Source organism: Uloborus diversus, chromosome 9 (genome assembly GCF_026930045.1).
Source record: "Uloborus diversus isolate 005 chromosome 9, Udiv.v.3.1, whole genome shotgun sequence".
NCBI classification, from domain to species: domain Eukaryota; kingdom Metazoa; phylum Arthropoda; class Arachnida; order Araneae; family Uloboridae; genus Uloborus; species Uloborus diversus.
In genome coordinates, this window is record NC_072739.1 from 105,343,377 (window position 1) to 105,360,971 (window position 17,595).

At 34.2% G+C, this 17,595-nt stretch overlaps 1 protein-coding gene across 1 annotated transcript in view; it reads right to left on the reverse strand.

Annotated features, from left to right (window-relative positions):
• Positions 1 to 10,582: 10,582 nt before the first annotated feature.
• LOC129230418 (protein jagged-1-like) overlaps positions 10,583 to 17,595 on the reverse strand; it is a 65,382-nt gene continuing 58,369 nt past the window's right edge. The window contains exons 16-19 of the mRNA XM_054864817.1: positions 15,668 to 15,934; positions 13,705 to 13,845; positions 12,687 to 12,846; positions 10,583 to 11,028 (exon numbers count right to left, since the gene is read on the reverse strand). Coding sequence (XP_054720792.1) covers positions 10,583 to 11,028; positions 12,687 to 12,846; positions 13,705 to 13,845; positions 15,668 to 15,934 — 1,014 coding nt within the window. The remainder of the gene's footprint in view (positions 11,029 to 12,686; positions 12,847 to 13,704; positions 13,846 to 15,667; positions 15,935 to 17,595) is intronic.

The following is a 17,595-nucleotide window of genomic DNA, read 5'->3' on the forward strand; positions in this document are numbered from 1 at the left end:
AACCCACGAAAAACACAACTACAAAAATAAAATAAGACACAAATAATTAAGCTCTCATAATATCATATTTTAATAATGCTACCTTTTAAAGTATTTTCATAATTTTTTCAGGATTTTTGTAACAAATGCACCAGAATTTTGCTTTTTTGTTGAATCCTCCATACACTCAATGCATATGAAACCAAAAAACAACAAAAACCATGCCCATGTTATTTCATTAATTTCTAATTTCTCAAAGTCAGCAGGGAAAGTGCCCCTCCTGATCCTCTTTAAGTGACAGCACACCTCACAGATTGAAAAGTACTGGCCTACACAGAGAACAAACAGCATTTGGTGTATAATTGAATTCTGATCAGCGGACGATGAGGAAGAGATAGAGAAATGAACTGCTTTTTTCTGACACGTGACAATAAGTTTTAAAATGGTTATTTCAATAAAATTTGTTCAGTAAAGCAGGATTATTAATGGATAATTTTCTGTTAAGCTTTAATAACTAAAAGGAGCATTATTTATTCCATTAAAATTTATAAAAGTTGAAACATTTCAAAAAAAAAAAAAAAAAGAGAGAGAGAAAGTTGAACGCATTAGCTCCCATAGGACTCATAATGTCAAAATATTGACTGTAAAGCATACCTGATTAGCAGGCATTCAGGGGCTACTCGATAAGAGGTCACTGTGAACTTTCATAAACTTTCCTTTCCTAGAAAATTTTTTCTGACGAATCTTCAAATTTCGAGTAGTTTTTTGCGAAATATTGCATTAAAAAGATATTCTCATTTGATGTAGTGATGTGGGTAATTAGGAATTTCATTCGGAAAATCGAGAAGTAACCCCACCTGAATAGTATAAAATCGGGGAGCCCCTGCATGTATTACACTCAACAGAATGGTACTTACCTATCACGATCTTTTGATTTTTTGAAGATGGTTCCGTGGATGTTGATGATGATTCAGTTGTTAAAAATTGCTAAGGTTCATTTGATGTAGAAGGTTTGCTACATTTTCCCATTTCAAGCCACCTCTCCATATTCGTAATCGAATATGTAACAATAAAGCATTTTTACCAAAATAGGAGCGCTCTTCAGGTCACCTACTCTCAAGGAGACCAAAAGACCACATGAAGTTATCTTTATTTTTGTCGGAACGTCCTTTTATTTCTGTCTTTTTTTTTTCTGGTCATCTTGCGCTTCTTTTTTCGTTGGTCTATCGGAAGTGACATCACAGTATCCATCGTTATGCTGGCTTACGATTTGCTTTTGAAATTGCACGTTAATTTTTAGACTCCTCCTCTTTTTTTTCTGTAACGTAACGCTTTTTTGGTCAAATTTGAGATGCCGCAAACACATTTGAGAAACCGCGCTTCGGTAAGGTACTTTGAAGCCACGTGTTGAATAATGTCAAACAATGACACGTCTCCTTTCCCTTTCTACCCCAAACTTAACCTTTGACCAGCTAAGTGGTCTTCTAAATTTTTGTGCATCCTTTGACCAGGGTGTTGTTACCAGCTGCAAAAAACCGCCAAAGAAGTCTGGTGTCTCATTTTGTTTGGGAAACATCGGGGTCGCTATAAATTTAACCGAATCGACGAAACAAACACTGCAAAACTTGAAACAGAAACCTGGAAGCGCCGAGAAACGAGATAAGAAAGAAAGGGGCAGAAGCTCAGATCCCCGTCTGACGTCTGTTGACTTATTAGCACGAGAGTCGTAAAAAAGGGGGGGGGGTGCATATACGCTGGAGACTCGACTATGGATGGTTGACATTGCACTCGGGAGAAGGTATCCCCTTTCTAGCAGCCTTCACTAAAGCTAGTGTGCGTAGAGCAGAGCAATAATTTGTCAATGAAGTTCACTTTCCGACTTTCCGTTCACTATACACATCACATATTTTGTTTTTTTTAGTTCATTTTTTTTTCGATGTTCATTTCGTTTTATTTGATACGAATTAAACATGGTAAATTATATATTACGCAACTGTTTAAAGTCTTCAAAGCAAAAATAATTTCCCCAAAATAATGAATTTCATCTTGACAATTATCGAGGGGGTCCGATTTTCAAATATTGAGAGGGTTCGGTCCTCAAATATTGGGGGGGGGTCCGGACCCCTTGGACCCCCCCGGCCGCGACGCCCATGGAAATGACTGAGCTGGATGTGTATTTAATGTGTAGCATAAGAATATTTCAGGTTTCTACTCATTGTTTGAACAAAAATGTAATCTTCGTTTTACTGTTTGCTTTTTAAAAATATTTTTAGACATTTTCTTACTCTTTTCATATTGTGCATTTTTTCTATCTTAGCTTTGACAGGAGTGTCAGTCAAAATTCTAAGTGTGCTCCGTTTTCTACCTCCTTTAACATTTCTAGGTCCTGCAATGGGCAAATGAGCGCAGCTGTTCAGGTGTTAGGAGTTGTGAATTGTATTAATAAGGGCCTGTATGAGTTGAATATCTTAGTGATAAGTACAGGGTGATTATAATTAAAGTTACACTTTCAAAACGCTGTAAAAATAAAACCACTGGTCAGAATGACGTCAAACTTCAACGGAATATTATTGAAGAAGGGGGGAACTTGATGGCAGAAGAAAATAAATAGTTAAACTCTTTAGCAACAGATGGCGCTGTAAGCATCATAATTTAATAGTGGTCGACTACAAATGACAAATAAATCATTAAATATTACCTAAGGTGTAAACTATACGTTAAAACACCGTACTACTTGGCGTGCACGAGGGTACAGGAGTGATACTGTTAGTTAAGTAAGCCCATCCAACACGGGAAGGTCATAACACATCGGATGGGAAAAATCGGTTTTTAATTGTCCTGAGGCCGAAAACCGCATAAAAAGCATCAGTAAAATTCAAATCGGTCTTTAATTTTCGTAAGACTGGCGCAAAAGATGTTCCGTATGATGTACCCCGTTTTCTGTAACAAGTTGAAATCGAGAAACAGCATGTTCCACGACTGATTGAAGTGTTTCCCGGTCACGTTTAGAATGTGTTGCGCGATGCATGCCTTCAGCTCAGTAAAGTTTACAACCGGAGCATTGAACACAACAGCGTTCAGATAGCCCCATATCCAGAAGTCACACGGGTTAAGATCAGGTGTTCGGGACGGTCAGGTCTTTCAATGAGACAGTCATAGTGAACTTCTCAGATGCGAAATGAGGAAAAAAAAACGTGTATTTGGCGTTTTTATAACTTCAATGAGTCGTGCGCAAGACAGGTGTTTTGATTTATATATTCTGACACTTGCAGCGCCATCTATTGCTGAAAATTCCAACTATTTATTTTTCTTCTGCTATACGTTTTCCCCCTTCCTCGATAATATTCCGTTCAAATTTGATGTCATTCTGGCCAGTGGTTTTATTTTTACAGCGTTTTGAAAGTGGAACTTTAATTTTAATCACCCTGTGTATTAAGCAAAGAAGAAAAGCAAATTTCTGCTTGTTTAGTTTGATCAGAATTATTCACAAACAGGAAGTGTTTCAAATGACTATTATCTATATGTAAAGTGACTTTAATTACAGTTTAAGAGCAACGACATTTATTTCATTAGAATTAACCCTTTCAGACGTGGCGTCTGGTATACCGGACATGAACTTTAGACAGCTGCTAATCGTTTATTAATTGAGCAAATTTCTCGATTTTTTCCTAGTTAACTCTTTATAGTCTGCAATATTTCATTTGGGATTGACAACATTAAGAATTAGGGATTGGGAGAATGGGACTGGCTCATTTTCCCAACCACGGATTCTCGTCGCAAAAGTGAGGGTTTTTTCTTATTTTTTAAAAATATATAATCTTTTATTAATTATTTCAAATGCTTACATTATGTTTTATTATTGTTTAGAAAATATTTTACAGTGAAGTTTGTTTGATGTTTCATCGTTTTTTTTAAATCTGAAATAAGTATTTCAATAATATTTGTCCGGATTATTGGACGTGTCATAACTCTTTTAATTTTTCAACTATAAACTTGAAATTTTGTCTATAAGATGCTCTTTACCATAGTACACTGTCTACCAAAAACAAAACAAAAAAAAAAAAACATTTTTGGTTAAGTATTTCAAAATTCCGTCTGAAAGGATCTTAAACTCAGTCTTACTTAAAACAAACAAAATATACATTGTTTTAAAACTGTTACACCACCAAACGAAATTAAATGGGGAGGTTGACCCGGTCCAAACCTCCCGTAACTGACTAGGGTTAAACCTCCCTTAATAGCCATTTTAGAAAATGAAAAACGTATTAAAAAAAATTGTGAATTTAAAAGTAAGTATACAGGCTTGCACATTAAACAAAGTACATAAAAAATGCATTTTACTGCTGTAAAAGTGAATGGCAAATCGCACAAAGGAGATGAATTTTCAACGAAAAGTTTTACTTTTTTGCGTGAAAAAGCTATTACTCGTGATTTCTTTTTAATTGCACTTCAAATTGGCTAAAAAAAGGAAACAGCTTTTGCTTTGACTTAAAATTATGCTGCCCTCCGGTGCTCACAAGTTAAAAACGTATTTGAATCTGGAAATGTGTGTGTGTGTGTGACGGGGTGGTCAAACCTCCCGTTTGGTCAAGCGTCCCTAGTCTCCCCTATGTATTTTCTCTTTCAGAAATTTAAGATTAATATTACTATTGAAAGAAATCAATAAAGTAAACAATAACCAAAATTAGGCAACAGCAGTTTATTTACATATTTACAAATAATTTTCCAATATAAGTAAAAAAAACACGACATGAGAACTTTGACTAAGCATAACTCAATTTTCATAACCGCATTCGTATTACACAATTTCACCTTGTCATTTCTAGATAATCTGGGTATCTAGCAAAATTTTGGGCGGTAAGTTTTTTCTTCTTCTTTCGTTTTTCCTTTTCGTTCTTTTTTTGACATTGGCTGGCAGATAATCTCAAATTGATCTCTCCTGCATTATATGTTTTCTGATCACCAATGTTCTAAACGGTGTGACATTGCACATTGAGTCAAAATGGCACCAAACCAATCTGCATATTATGGCTTTGAAAGCCAAGAAAGTGAGTGTGTGTGTGGATGGGGAAGGGGGGGGGCATCAAGGTATTTGTCGTCTAAATGTTTTGCTACAAACCAAGGTATGAAATATTATAAACCGTGGGGAAAAAATATTAAAACGTAACTGAGAAACAATTTAGTTGTTAAAATGTTTATAATATATCATCAAGTGATGAATTAGAAATAAAATCAAATTTTAGGAATAAGTGAACAGGCAGAGTAAAATCCTTCTATGTTTTGAGATTTCGTATTTGTTTGCAAATACACCAATAATAAAAAACAATGGTAAAAAAAGCACTAACATTTCAAATTCATTTCAGAAATTTTGAATCGATATATCGGGCATCCAGTATCCAGTTCAATACCGCCACATCAACAAACTAAATAATTTTGTCGTAGAAGGAAATAAATTAACTTTGAATGAATGATAGGCAGAACTACATGCTGTCATATCTGCAAATACGCTTTAATATAAAACTAATCTTTTTGTGGCAAAATTTTGTTTCTAAGACCAACATCTTAGCGCTGCAATACCACCAGAAAAACAAAAATTAAATATTTGCTCATATGACGGTTTTGAACTGGATGTACAATATGGATAGACAAACCCTGACACAAAGGTTCAGTGAATGAAGTCAGAACGGCCGACACTGTCCAAACAAAACACTGCCAAGGCGTAGCGACAGGTGTTGACCATCTGTCCCCGCCGTTGTTCAGTTGGGCATCGTTTGTGTTTTGTGTTTGAAAACAAGCACTTTCGTAACTGAGAAACAATTTAGTTGTTAAAATGTTTATAATATATCATCAAGTGATGAATTAGAAATAAAGTGCAAGTAAAAAACAAAGTGCTTGTTTAGTGCGTTGATTCTTAATTAAAAACAAGAAAATAAATGAACAAAAGATAAATTTCAAGTTCTTTACAAAAAAAAAAAAAAAAAGAGAGTGGTGCAAGTTGAACATCCAACATACTCGCCAGATCTCAATCCTTCAGACTTCTTCCTATTTCCATGACTCAATCTCGCTTTGAGAGGAAAAAGATTTGACGATATTCTTAACATCTAACGAAACGTGAAGAGACTTTCAAACTCCATTCCAAAATAAGATTTATTGTAAAGTTTCCAGGACATGTAAAGCAGATCTCTCGGTTCGTAGTTATGCGAGGTGACTGTTTCGAACTCGTTTTGTTTTGTTTTTTTCTTTTTTCATAAGGTAACTTTAAAAAAAATTTCATTTACCTAAATGTAAAAGGACTATTCACCGAAGTTATAAACTGGAGGCATGTATACAGCGTGTCACTATTTAACCTGTAAAACCCCTATTTTCACAACCGTTTTTTCCTAGATACATATTCCCAACTGCAAAAATAATAAATATAAGATCCAGGGTTAAGTTGTTCAAAGTTTGAAGCGAAAAAAAATAATAAGATTAAAAAAAAATATATATGGCCCTTAGGTCTTTAAACTTATGCTTAGAGAAATCACAAGCATAAAAAAAATAATTTGAACACACACACATACAAAAAAAAAAAAAAAAAATGTGCGATGAACATTCATTAGTGCGAAAAATATTCACCGATAAACACCCGACGTAGTATTTGTGAATTAAAGCGTTTTGTAACCCTTTAACTCGAGAGGTTTAAAAAATTAATTTTATTTATTTATTGGCATTTTTAAAACATCTGTTAGAGGTATTGAGCATTTTATATTATTTATTTGCATGACAAATATTTGGTCGATTTCAGGATTGTGTATGCTGAAGCTTTTATTTTATTTATTTTGTGTCTAATTAAGTAGGTATTCACATAAATATGGAAGAGGCCAAAAAAGTCCTAGACACATTTAAAAAATTCATAGAAAAGAAACAAATTGTCGACAAAATATGCGCATTCCCTGACTTCTTTTTGGGGGATGAAAACAATTCAGAAACGTTTTTGGAAAATAATGGGCAGCTGATGTGCGCAATTTCTGCCAGTAAGACATTTTGAAAAACACAGGAATGTTTCCCGCTAAAAGTCAGTAACCTTCCTGAAATTATCATTGAAACATTCTAAATAGCGCAGGAATCTCCTCGGTTAAAGGGAGCCATTTTTCTGGAGTCTTCCGAGAAAACTGAAGAATGAAAAAAAATGGTAACTGCGCAGATACCACTTTAAAGGCTTAGTATTTGTCACTTACGTTCAAATTGCCTTAGCAAACTAAGCAAATTTGCAGTTACGGCATTTTTCATAAAGCTTTTTTTTTAATATTTCGCGTTTACAAATCGCCAAAAAACTTGAGATTCGGGTAAATTAAATTACTAACGACCACATGGTGACAATAACTCAATTTCGATATAATGTGCAGGTACCACATCTGTGCTTAGCACGGCAGCCAAGTGTAATCGAGTTGCGCAAACTGTTCTGCAGTCCATGCTGTGTAGAATATGGGATGAACTTGAGATGTGGTTCGAGCAACAAACGGCGCGCACATTGAACTCTGGCAATGAAAGCTAATGCTTTCTGTTTAATAAAATGATTAAACACTTGATATTGTCAGCAGTAAGTTACCGCTCCTAATACAGTACCAAGGCAGAACCACATACGACATACCAGACAGCCCGGAAATCACATCCAGAGACTGCAGTTTCGTTCTTTACTAATCCAGACTGATGAGTTCTAATGAGAATGAGACTGCAGTCTCTGGATGTGATACCCGGACTGTCTGGTATATTGCATGTATATTGTAAAGGGTGTTTTTTTAGAGATGTAGAAATTTAAGTTGGCAACACTGTTTGATATGTGTGCCATTTTGTTAGCTGTCACTTGTTTTGCGTTCAGTTTGGTTTGCCATTTCATCATGAATAGACAACAAGACGGTGCAACATGCCACACAGCGCGTGTCACAATTGATTTATTGAAAGAAACTTTCGGTGAACGAATAATTTCGCCTAATGGACCCTTGAACTGGCCTGCAAGATCATGCGATTTAACACCGCTGGACTACTTTTTGTGGGGCTATGTGGAGTCTCCGGTCTGCACCGATAAGCCACAGACGATTGACGCCTTGGAAGAGAAAATTCGCTACCTTATTACGACTTCTATTGCTGCAAAAAGTGAGAAAACTGGACTTTCCAATTGGACTTTCTCCGAGCTAGCTGAGGTGGCCATATGCCAGAAATCACATTTAAATAGAAATGGCAAAGAATCATCTTTCGAATAAAGCAACATTCATGGCAATTAACAACATTTAACTGTGTTTTATATGAACCTAAAGTTCTCTACCTCTAAAAATAACACCCTCTATTATGTTGGGCTTTTTTTTTTTTTTTTTACCGTGGCGGTACAGCACCGCTTTTGAACAGATTTGAAAGATTTTTTTTTTTTTTTTACGTATTCGTAACCCTGCGAAGCATTATTGTGCAAACCGCATGCTGGTACGACAATTTGTTGCTTCTCTATGATTTAGGAGTCTTTTGTTAAGGAAAAAAAGGTTAATTATTCGCAGTAGTGTTAACATTAAACGGGTGGGTTACGCAAATTTCCGTTTTTCCAGTATGACTTGTCAACGCAGATTTTTGCTTTTGCTCCGGAACAATGTACGAAATGTTTAGCACATTGGCTCTTTTTCCATTTTGTGTCATTTTGTTGTTTTGCTTATGATTAGTTAGAGTATTATCCGTCATGTACACTGTACAGGCGTCCCTCGTATAACACGGTACTTCTACAACACGGTTTCGATATTACACGGTAACAAATTGGCGATTAATATAACACGGTTTCAATATTACACGGTACGAAAATTGAATTTAATGCTTCATGGTTTTGATGCAACAGGAATGTTTTTTTTTAATAAAAGATGGTATTTCATTTTTGTTTAATACATTCTATTAATTTTTGCTAATAACTCTAATACTTTACTTTGTTTTTATGAAACTTGGTTTCGATACAACACAGTACACATCCCTTGATTTACATTATTTCTTAGTCTCGTATAACACGGTTTCGATATAACACGATACATCTTAACCTGATTTTTCTCATGCGCATGCATAATTAGTATTAAAAAGAAGTAAAAATGTTATTTTTAAAAGAAGTCTCGTATAACACGGTTTCGATACTACACTGAACGAATTAACCGTGTTATACGAAGGACACCTGTATTAGACATGCTAATAAATACCTTCATAAAACATTACAATGACTGGTGTTGATTTAACAAAAATATAACGCTTTAAAATCATACGGGCATGTTTATTTAATAATCTTTGAGAATTCTCGGAAACCAGGAAAAGCTGTAAAACTTCGACCCGTCATCGTCAATTAGGTGTTAACAGGAAATCTAAGGCACATTGAAATGCAATTTATCACGCAACTATTTTTACCATTAAAAATAAAACTCTTGCAGCTCCTTTGAAATTATTTTTATACACTAATTGAAAACATTTGTTATCAGGCAATTCATTTGACCTAATTTCTCTCACGTTCTATTTACATTTATGACTATAATTCAAAAGTTCACCTCTGTTTTTTATCAATCTTCCTCAGGTGGTTTTTCTTAGCATGCCAATGAGCAATAAATGGACAGTGCCTGAATCAGGCTCAGCAAGAGTCTGAGTCCTCTGTTCGCACCCTCCTCCTCCCTCAAACCGACAACCTCGACTTCTAACTGGTTTGCCCCTTTCATTCTTTCTTTATTTATTTTTTTGCTGATATTGATTGAAATTTTAAATAAGGAATATTTGGATATATACATTGAACTGATGATATAAAAAAGTACTGGTAATGTTTTTTTGGATTTCTTAAAGTTTAAGAACGGGTTAGTTAAGAATCGGACCCTATAAATAGAGATGATTCTTCAATTTAACATTAAATTTAAACCTTTATTTATACATCGTTATATCTTGGTAAAAATCTCGAGTAAGCATGTACCAGTATATGTTTCAATTGCTTATTGAAGTGTATCATGGATTGAATCCAGAATATTTGATTTTTACTCCATTTGTTTGATGAAAAAATCATCCAAAAACTGTCATGATAATGTTCTCTGCATACACAATAAGCTAAAGTATTCCAAAACTATTTCACCAAAAATATAGTGCTTCAATATAACCACAAATAATCATTACAGAAACGGATATTAAAAACTTTACACAGATTTAAATACAAATATCACAAAAATTGGCCCTACTTTCAGTTTTTTGAATGCAACAATCAGGAAAACGAATTATACAACACAGAAATAGAAATTTGAAAATTGCAAACACTTCGAAAAATACATATGACTGTACATTTCTTATAAGCAATACGTAAATAAAGTTCAAAACTACATGTATCGCTTCATATTCACCAACCGAAGTTCAAGCCCTTGGGGAAAAAAAGGCAATGTTATACGTTCAGTAGGACATAGTGCATCAAATGTAATATCACATTAATAAATTTCTTTTAAGTACCGATTTTAGCAATCTAAGTCCACCGTGAAAATTCGTCTGTAACTATGACTGTGACTGAATGTTGAATGGTAGTGATAGGAATCATTTAGGTTCTTAGAAATAAATATATGATGAATATGAACAAATGCTGGCGCTAAATGACAACACCTGTTGCTTTGCTTTTCATATGGTTCGAAAGTTTCCGTAGCGTATTGTTCTTTTCGCAGTCTTTTTCACTAGATATGGTAGAGTTCACGTAAGTATCTGGCAATTTACTTTTGTAAATTTTTTTTGGTAAGTCAGTCTTGTCTGGATCGAAATCGATCATTTCCGAGGATCCAGCAGGTGTGTACGAGCACTGGTCACGGGTTGGGTTCTGGAAAGCGTTGTGGTAGCGACACAAATTGTTCTCATTGTTCGCTTTCTCTTCGGTGTGATCCAGCTTGGTGCTGTAAGACCGAGGAAGGGAACTGCTGTTCGGACTGCGTTCCGTCTTTTTCCGGCAACGGTGCCTATAGTACCACAGGATACCAGCAACAGCGCAGACGAAGATCACAACCGACAGCAGGGCTATTAGCACAGGGACATAGTTTGCTTTTTCTGAAATGAAAACGAAATAGTTGTTACTGGAAATCATTTGCAATTAGCATCAGAATGGATTTATAGCAGTGTCTTCGAAATTTCGTTTGGCCGTGACCCATTTATAAAATACTGATGCCTCCCAGATGACAATATGTAACTCGTGTTACTCAAAACGGGAATTTTCATGCCTCCTAACTCTTAAAAACCATTATTTTAGTTTTAAAAAAATTCAAACATCATGAAAATAAAAGGAAAAGAAAAAAAATTGGTAAAGTTTTAAAAAAAAGACATTACTGAAGGTCAAAACAGTTAATAGTTGTTAACTGTTTTTACACTTCATTCTTAGCCTAAAAAATAAATTAAAAAAAAAAAAAAAAAAGCAACCCCTCGTGAAAGGTATGCCCTACGTTAGGAAACTACTGTAGTACTGTTTGCACGTTATGCTTCTCTTTGTAAAAAAAGAAGTTCAGAAACAGGAATTTTTTACCTTATTTTTCATTAAAGTTATTGAATATATGAAGCAGTGAGTGGATGTAAGTACCAAAATTTAAATTTTAGAGATAATCAGAACAAGCAATAGGGGACCTCTCCTCTGTTTTGGGGCAGAGACTGTACTGGTATCCCTGGAAAGTGCTGCTATAAAGCATGATTTAGTAAAAAAAATCAATGGAAGCCTACTAAATTTTTTTAAAAAAAGGAAAAAACAGTTCTTGAGCTGAATTGTTTCGTAAAAGCAAATTCGCTTTGCGGCAGTTTTCTTATATTAAATATCACAAAGATTACTGGAATGAAAAATGCGAACTTGTGAACATTGTGAACACGGAAATTATTCATAAACTGATTTTATAAAACAAAACATAGATATAAAAATATAGATAAGAGATCAAATTTCGGGTTGATTATTTTTAGGAAAATCTCAAATTTATTGACTCTAATTTAAGAAACGGGAAGTAGAGGAAAGCGAAATAGAGTTAAAAGTTATAATTGACTTTTAGAAACGTAACAAGTAACAATGGCTTTCTTTGGATTGAATTAATTTTGTACAATGTTTGTGCAACTACAAAGTCAAAAAGTTAAGTAAAATGTTTTTAAAAAATGAACTATTTTACATTTGTACGAAATTTAAAAAATACCGTTCTAATAAAATTTCTCAAAAATATAGATATAGAGAACAAATTTCTTGTTAATTATTTTAAAGACAACTTCAAATTCATAGACTCTTAATTTAAGAAACGGGAAGTAGACGAAAGAGGAATAATTGAATAATTGAAGAAATAATTTTATACAATGTTTGTGCAGCTACAAAGCTAAAAAATTAAGTAAAAAGTTGTTTTTTTTTTAATTAAATAATTAACATTTCAGCGAAATTTAAAAAGTCGTTCTAACATTCATTTTCTAAAGAAAGAAAAACAAAAACAAAACAAAAAATAAATAAATAAAGCAACATTGCAGTAGAAATTCAATTAAACATTGCTGTCAGAAAGCTACTGTATTTAGGATCTGGTTAAATTATTTTGACAAAAAATGTTATTCAATTATTTGATATTAAAATATTAAACAGCAAACATCACATAACATTTCAAGAAGACTGGTTCTAAAATTTAAATAGAAAACATACCGAAATTTTCAGAAAAAGAAAACCATCTTTAAAAAAAATATCAAATGCTCTTATATACCTTTAGCAGGGTCTTTGACCATTGAAGTCTCCACTTTGACTTCCATAACATTAGACAGAATCGAAGTGTTGTGATGTTTCCTACTGATTAGATCTCCTATTTGTTTCGTGATGTTGCTCACCATGTGAAATGTCTCTAATGTAGGCTTACCCGAAGTAGACTGAAAATAATTTAAAGTACAAACTAAGTGTTAAGGCATAAACAAATCAAATGACATCAATAACTTCCATGCAAAAAAAAACCAAAAAAACTTAGCAATATTTAAAATTTTTTAAGAATAGTGTAATGCATACATGGAAGAGAGGCAGAAGCACAACAGAAGCTTTTTCCAGGAAGGGGTTAGGGGTCTTAACTATATAGTCATGCATGTACTTTGATAATACACTCACTGGTGACAATAGTAGAACATCTCGAAAACTTGAAAAAAGTTAACAATTGTTGATTTTAAATCTAGATTTGGAATCGCCCCACAGTTTTCTTTTTGACACCATTGGAAAGAGCGGCTTTTTTTTAAACCCCAGATCTAACTCGATATATGGTCGGGGGGGGGGGAAAGATCAAAGCTTCTATTTCAATCATAAAAAAAAACGTTACAAGCCATTTTAAATCAAGTTCGAGTTTCTCTTCTGCATTCAAGTTATTAGCGTTTTATTTTGTGTTACCATGGTTACATCTTTTTAATCCTTCGTTTGTTTCTTCTTTCTCAATTTAATATTTTTTAAAATTATTTTAATATCTGTCATCAGTATTCGGTAGGGAAATCTTGCATATTTTTTTTTTCTTTTATTTAAGCCTGATTGTTGAACATGTGTCACTTGACACAACTTTGATTTTCAAGGTAGACAGTGCAAAGCCAGGCGACCCAACTAGTAATATATGTAGTGTAATACTTAATAGCACTTAAATGAGGGTACATGTCTGAATTCAAGTACAAGAAATGGTTTTCATTTACAGAACAATATTTCTTCTAAGTTAAATATATTCAACTCAAATAAGACAAAACAATTTATCAACTTACAATTGCAACTTCAATGGTGTCATTTTCATTTGCCTTTATGCTGCATAGAATAATAATTCTTTCTTCGCTTCTAGTACTTAGTAAAATATATGAGAGAGGAAGTTTTCGCACTTGACTGCAAATCTCTTCCACGAGTATTCCCTGTAAAAAAAGAAAAATAAATTATCAGTTTCTTTGTTCACATTCATAACAATGACTAGGGAGGAACACAGAAATTTTGGGGTCCCTCACAAATGACTTTTACGGGCCCCCTTCCATATTGCTTACCCCTACGTCCCTACATATTTCACCCCTAATTTTAAAAATATCGGACTGTGTTCTACGAAGCTTGCTTTTTTCTTTCCCGTGTTTCAAAAAGTTCAAATGTTCAAATTAATGACTTAAACGGACGTCTTTTCTCCCCTCCTGCGCACGCCTCTGGCAATGACTAATTGTAAGTGCTTGTGGTTTAAAATATCGTTTGTACTAATTTATTTACTTTAAAAAGGTGACTTGATTTCGTCTTTTTAATATCGAACCCTATGTACAAAAATGTTGGTTTTCGGATACCGTAATTAAAAATTAAGCACTATGTAATGTCAGAGTTAGATATCTGATATTAAACTCACATTCCATTAAATGAAAAATTCAGTAATAAATTTTAGAACTATAAATAAAATAAATGAACTAAAAATAGTTAAGGTATTGCTTAGGATAATAAAGACCTTGTAACTAAACTAGAAAACAAAAATAGACAATTTGTTCAAAATTGTTATATAATTAATTAATAAACCACAATAATAATATAACCACTTAATATTTTTAAGCCACAAAGAACATGAGTTATTAAATAATAAATTTCCCGATGTTAGTTTCTTACTTTCTTAAAGTTCTAAAAAAAAAATTGTTGAAAGTTATACACTATGACATTTGATTCTATTACTTAACAATATAAGATCCGCACAGGAGGTTAAACATTCGGCTATCAGTTTTGGAAGTATCAATAAAAAATGTCGTTCAATCAAAAGTAGTTTTATCCTTAGTAAAAATAATAAAGATTTTGTGGTTCATCTCGAGCTAAAAGCTACTTACTTCACTGTAAAAAAATTCCGAAATGTTACGGAGTATTTCTGTGTAACGCTTCGGGATTTTTATAGTTTTTATCCACTTCTTGGAAAAATCAAGTATCCTTGTCAAAAAGTTTCCTAAATTGCTACAAGTTGCACGAATGCAGACTTCTCACTGTTTAAAAAAATAATTTTAGCTCCCAGTTTAAAGATTCACTGAGCGTGTTTATAAAGTATATCCACTTCAGTTCGTTTGCGGTCCGTCCAGACTGATAAGGCGTCCAAAGGGTGCAAATCAGTCTATGGACCACGTAGCTTTTCAAAAATTGCAGGCGAGTAACATTCTTCACTCTTACTTGCAACTCAGTCTTAGCTTTGGCAAGGTTTGTAATACTGTATTTGGAACTTTCCTCGAAACGCAGTAAGGTGCCGAGCAGTTATACTGTACCCACCGAAGTTTATTCCAAGATTCCAGGGATACGACTGATTTTAATTGGGAAGAGTTCTGAATATTTTAGGAAGCTTCCTGGATACCTTCAGTAAGGTTACTGAATTGTAACGGAAAACGTTCCTGGCTTTTGTAAGATGTTACTGGAAGAAACTGGGGCACATCGACTGCCCATTATTTTCCAGGAATGTTTCTGAATCGCTTTTACAGTGTTGCAACATTTTAACAACGTGGTTACAGGGAGCCCCTTTTTTCTCGAGGGGTTCCCAGAAACCCGGAAACACGTGTATTCAGTAATCTACAAATTTTGTGCGCTAAAACGCTGTTGATTCCCTTTTACGGCGAAGATAGTTTGAATACTAACCTCCGATACTTACATTCTTGAAGTTAAAGAAATGTTTTGTTATTCATGCAGTGTACAATAATGAGTTTTAATTTCTTTACTATACTTATATCAAAAGATACTCACAGTAGGCATTTGTTCCTTGTTGAAGAAAAGGGTTATTTTAGCACAATTATTGCTGAGACGAGCATTATTAGGTTGACATTTTCCAGCCAAGGTCATTTCTTGAGAAAGAGCCTCGGACTTGTTGTGATTTCTTCGACATCTTCCGAAATTGTGACACGGAGGGGTGAAGCAGGCATCCAATGAGAGGGATTTGCATGTCTCTCCTGGTGGACAAAGTTGTCTCGTTGAGTTCGGGTCAAGGTCGCATAGTTGCGGGCTGCACCATATCTGGAAAAAGCAGGCGAAGAGTAAGTCACCACAAAATATAAAAGTTGAAATATCTCAAATTTACTAAAAAGAAAACATTGATTAGCCAAAGAGCTATCCGGAGCTGTTTATTACAAGGACCCCACAGTTTTCAAATTACAGCCTTCATTTAAAACGGTGTATTGATGTAGCTAAACGACATTCTGGTACTGTTCATTAAAAAATTAGATCATTGAATCTAGCTTTCATTTAGTACGAGTACGAGACAAGACTCCGGTCGCCTTGTGTGAATGTGTTGTTATGCTGTGAAGGGTTATCTACCCTATAAACGGGTTTGTGTGACCTACGTGTACTGAGGAAGTCAGACTTCACACCAAATTACGGTACTGTTGGAAAAGTGAGTTAGTGCACCCCTAATTGCCCGCCTAGCTGGCATACAGCAACAACAACGAGACAAGACATTTGTATAACTAAAAGGCAATCAGGTATTATTCATCCGAAGAATCTCACATATTTGAAACTGCACTGCCGTGGGAAAATAAAGGGTAGTTATCTGCAGAAATGAATTTTTGAGATATCCTTTTGATTCCACACTAATAACAAGGAAATGTTGGAATTTGATGTTTTTTCCTTGCGTTAGCTGAAATCAAATAAGCAAGTTTAATGTACAACAAAGCTTAAGTACAAGATGACAAAAATGCAAAATATAAGTTTTGCAGATACTTTTTCATTTAGTACGAGCAAGTCCAGATTAAGATATTGGATTGGGAAGCCATAGGCTTAACAGTTTTTCGAGTCTTCTTAGTTGTCAAACCCTATAGTTTTAGCTATGGGCTAGAAGTTGTGTTGTATCCAGAGATCGCTCTTTTAGCTATGGGCTAAAGCAATTTTAACTATTTGGGGTTCCCTAAGAAAGCAGGGACCCTAGGCCATAGCCTAGTTGATCTATTCAGTAATCAGGCTTGACAACGAGACAACAAGACATTAGCGAAACTTAAAAGGCAATCCAATATTATTCATTAGATGAATCTCAGATCTTTGAAATTGTAGTTTTCATTTACTACGCGACAACAAGATATCGATTAACTAAAGGGCAATCCAGTAATGTTCATTAGAAGAATCTTGTAACTTTAAAATCTTAGCATTTAATTACTATTACCTCATCTCGAACTGAAAGGAAGAAGGGAAACATGCCTGCATGACACCACCTAAGTATTAGGAGAATTATGTCAGGTTTAATGTCATAAATTCGGTGTTGTCGGAGGTGTTTTGCAACAACAAAAACATTGACACTGGTTGAACACTGAAAACTTTCTGTGATGACGTCCTGTCATCACAGAACCTGTCAATGACGAAAAATCTTCATCTGGTTTTAAAGTTTTACTGTGAAACTTGGAGGTGAATGCTGTTAAAATAATACACGTTTCTAACGATGCGATGTATCGATTGAATACAAACCAAGTACTATTCCTGTATTTCAGTAAGACTAATTAGACAAATATGCGTTATAAAACAAAAAACAAGTTAAAAATATGATATTTCAAAAGCTCTATGGATAAAATAATTTGCTGCAACTAAAATACCCACATCTGTTCACAGAGAAGACGGAACGAAAGTAAAAGAATAGGTTGCCGGAAGGTGAACCACTATGAAGGATAACCTTATTTAAAGGTTTTTCTTTA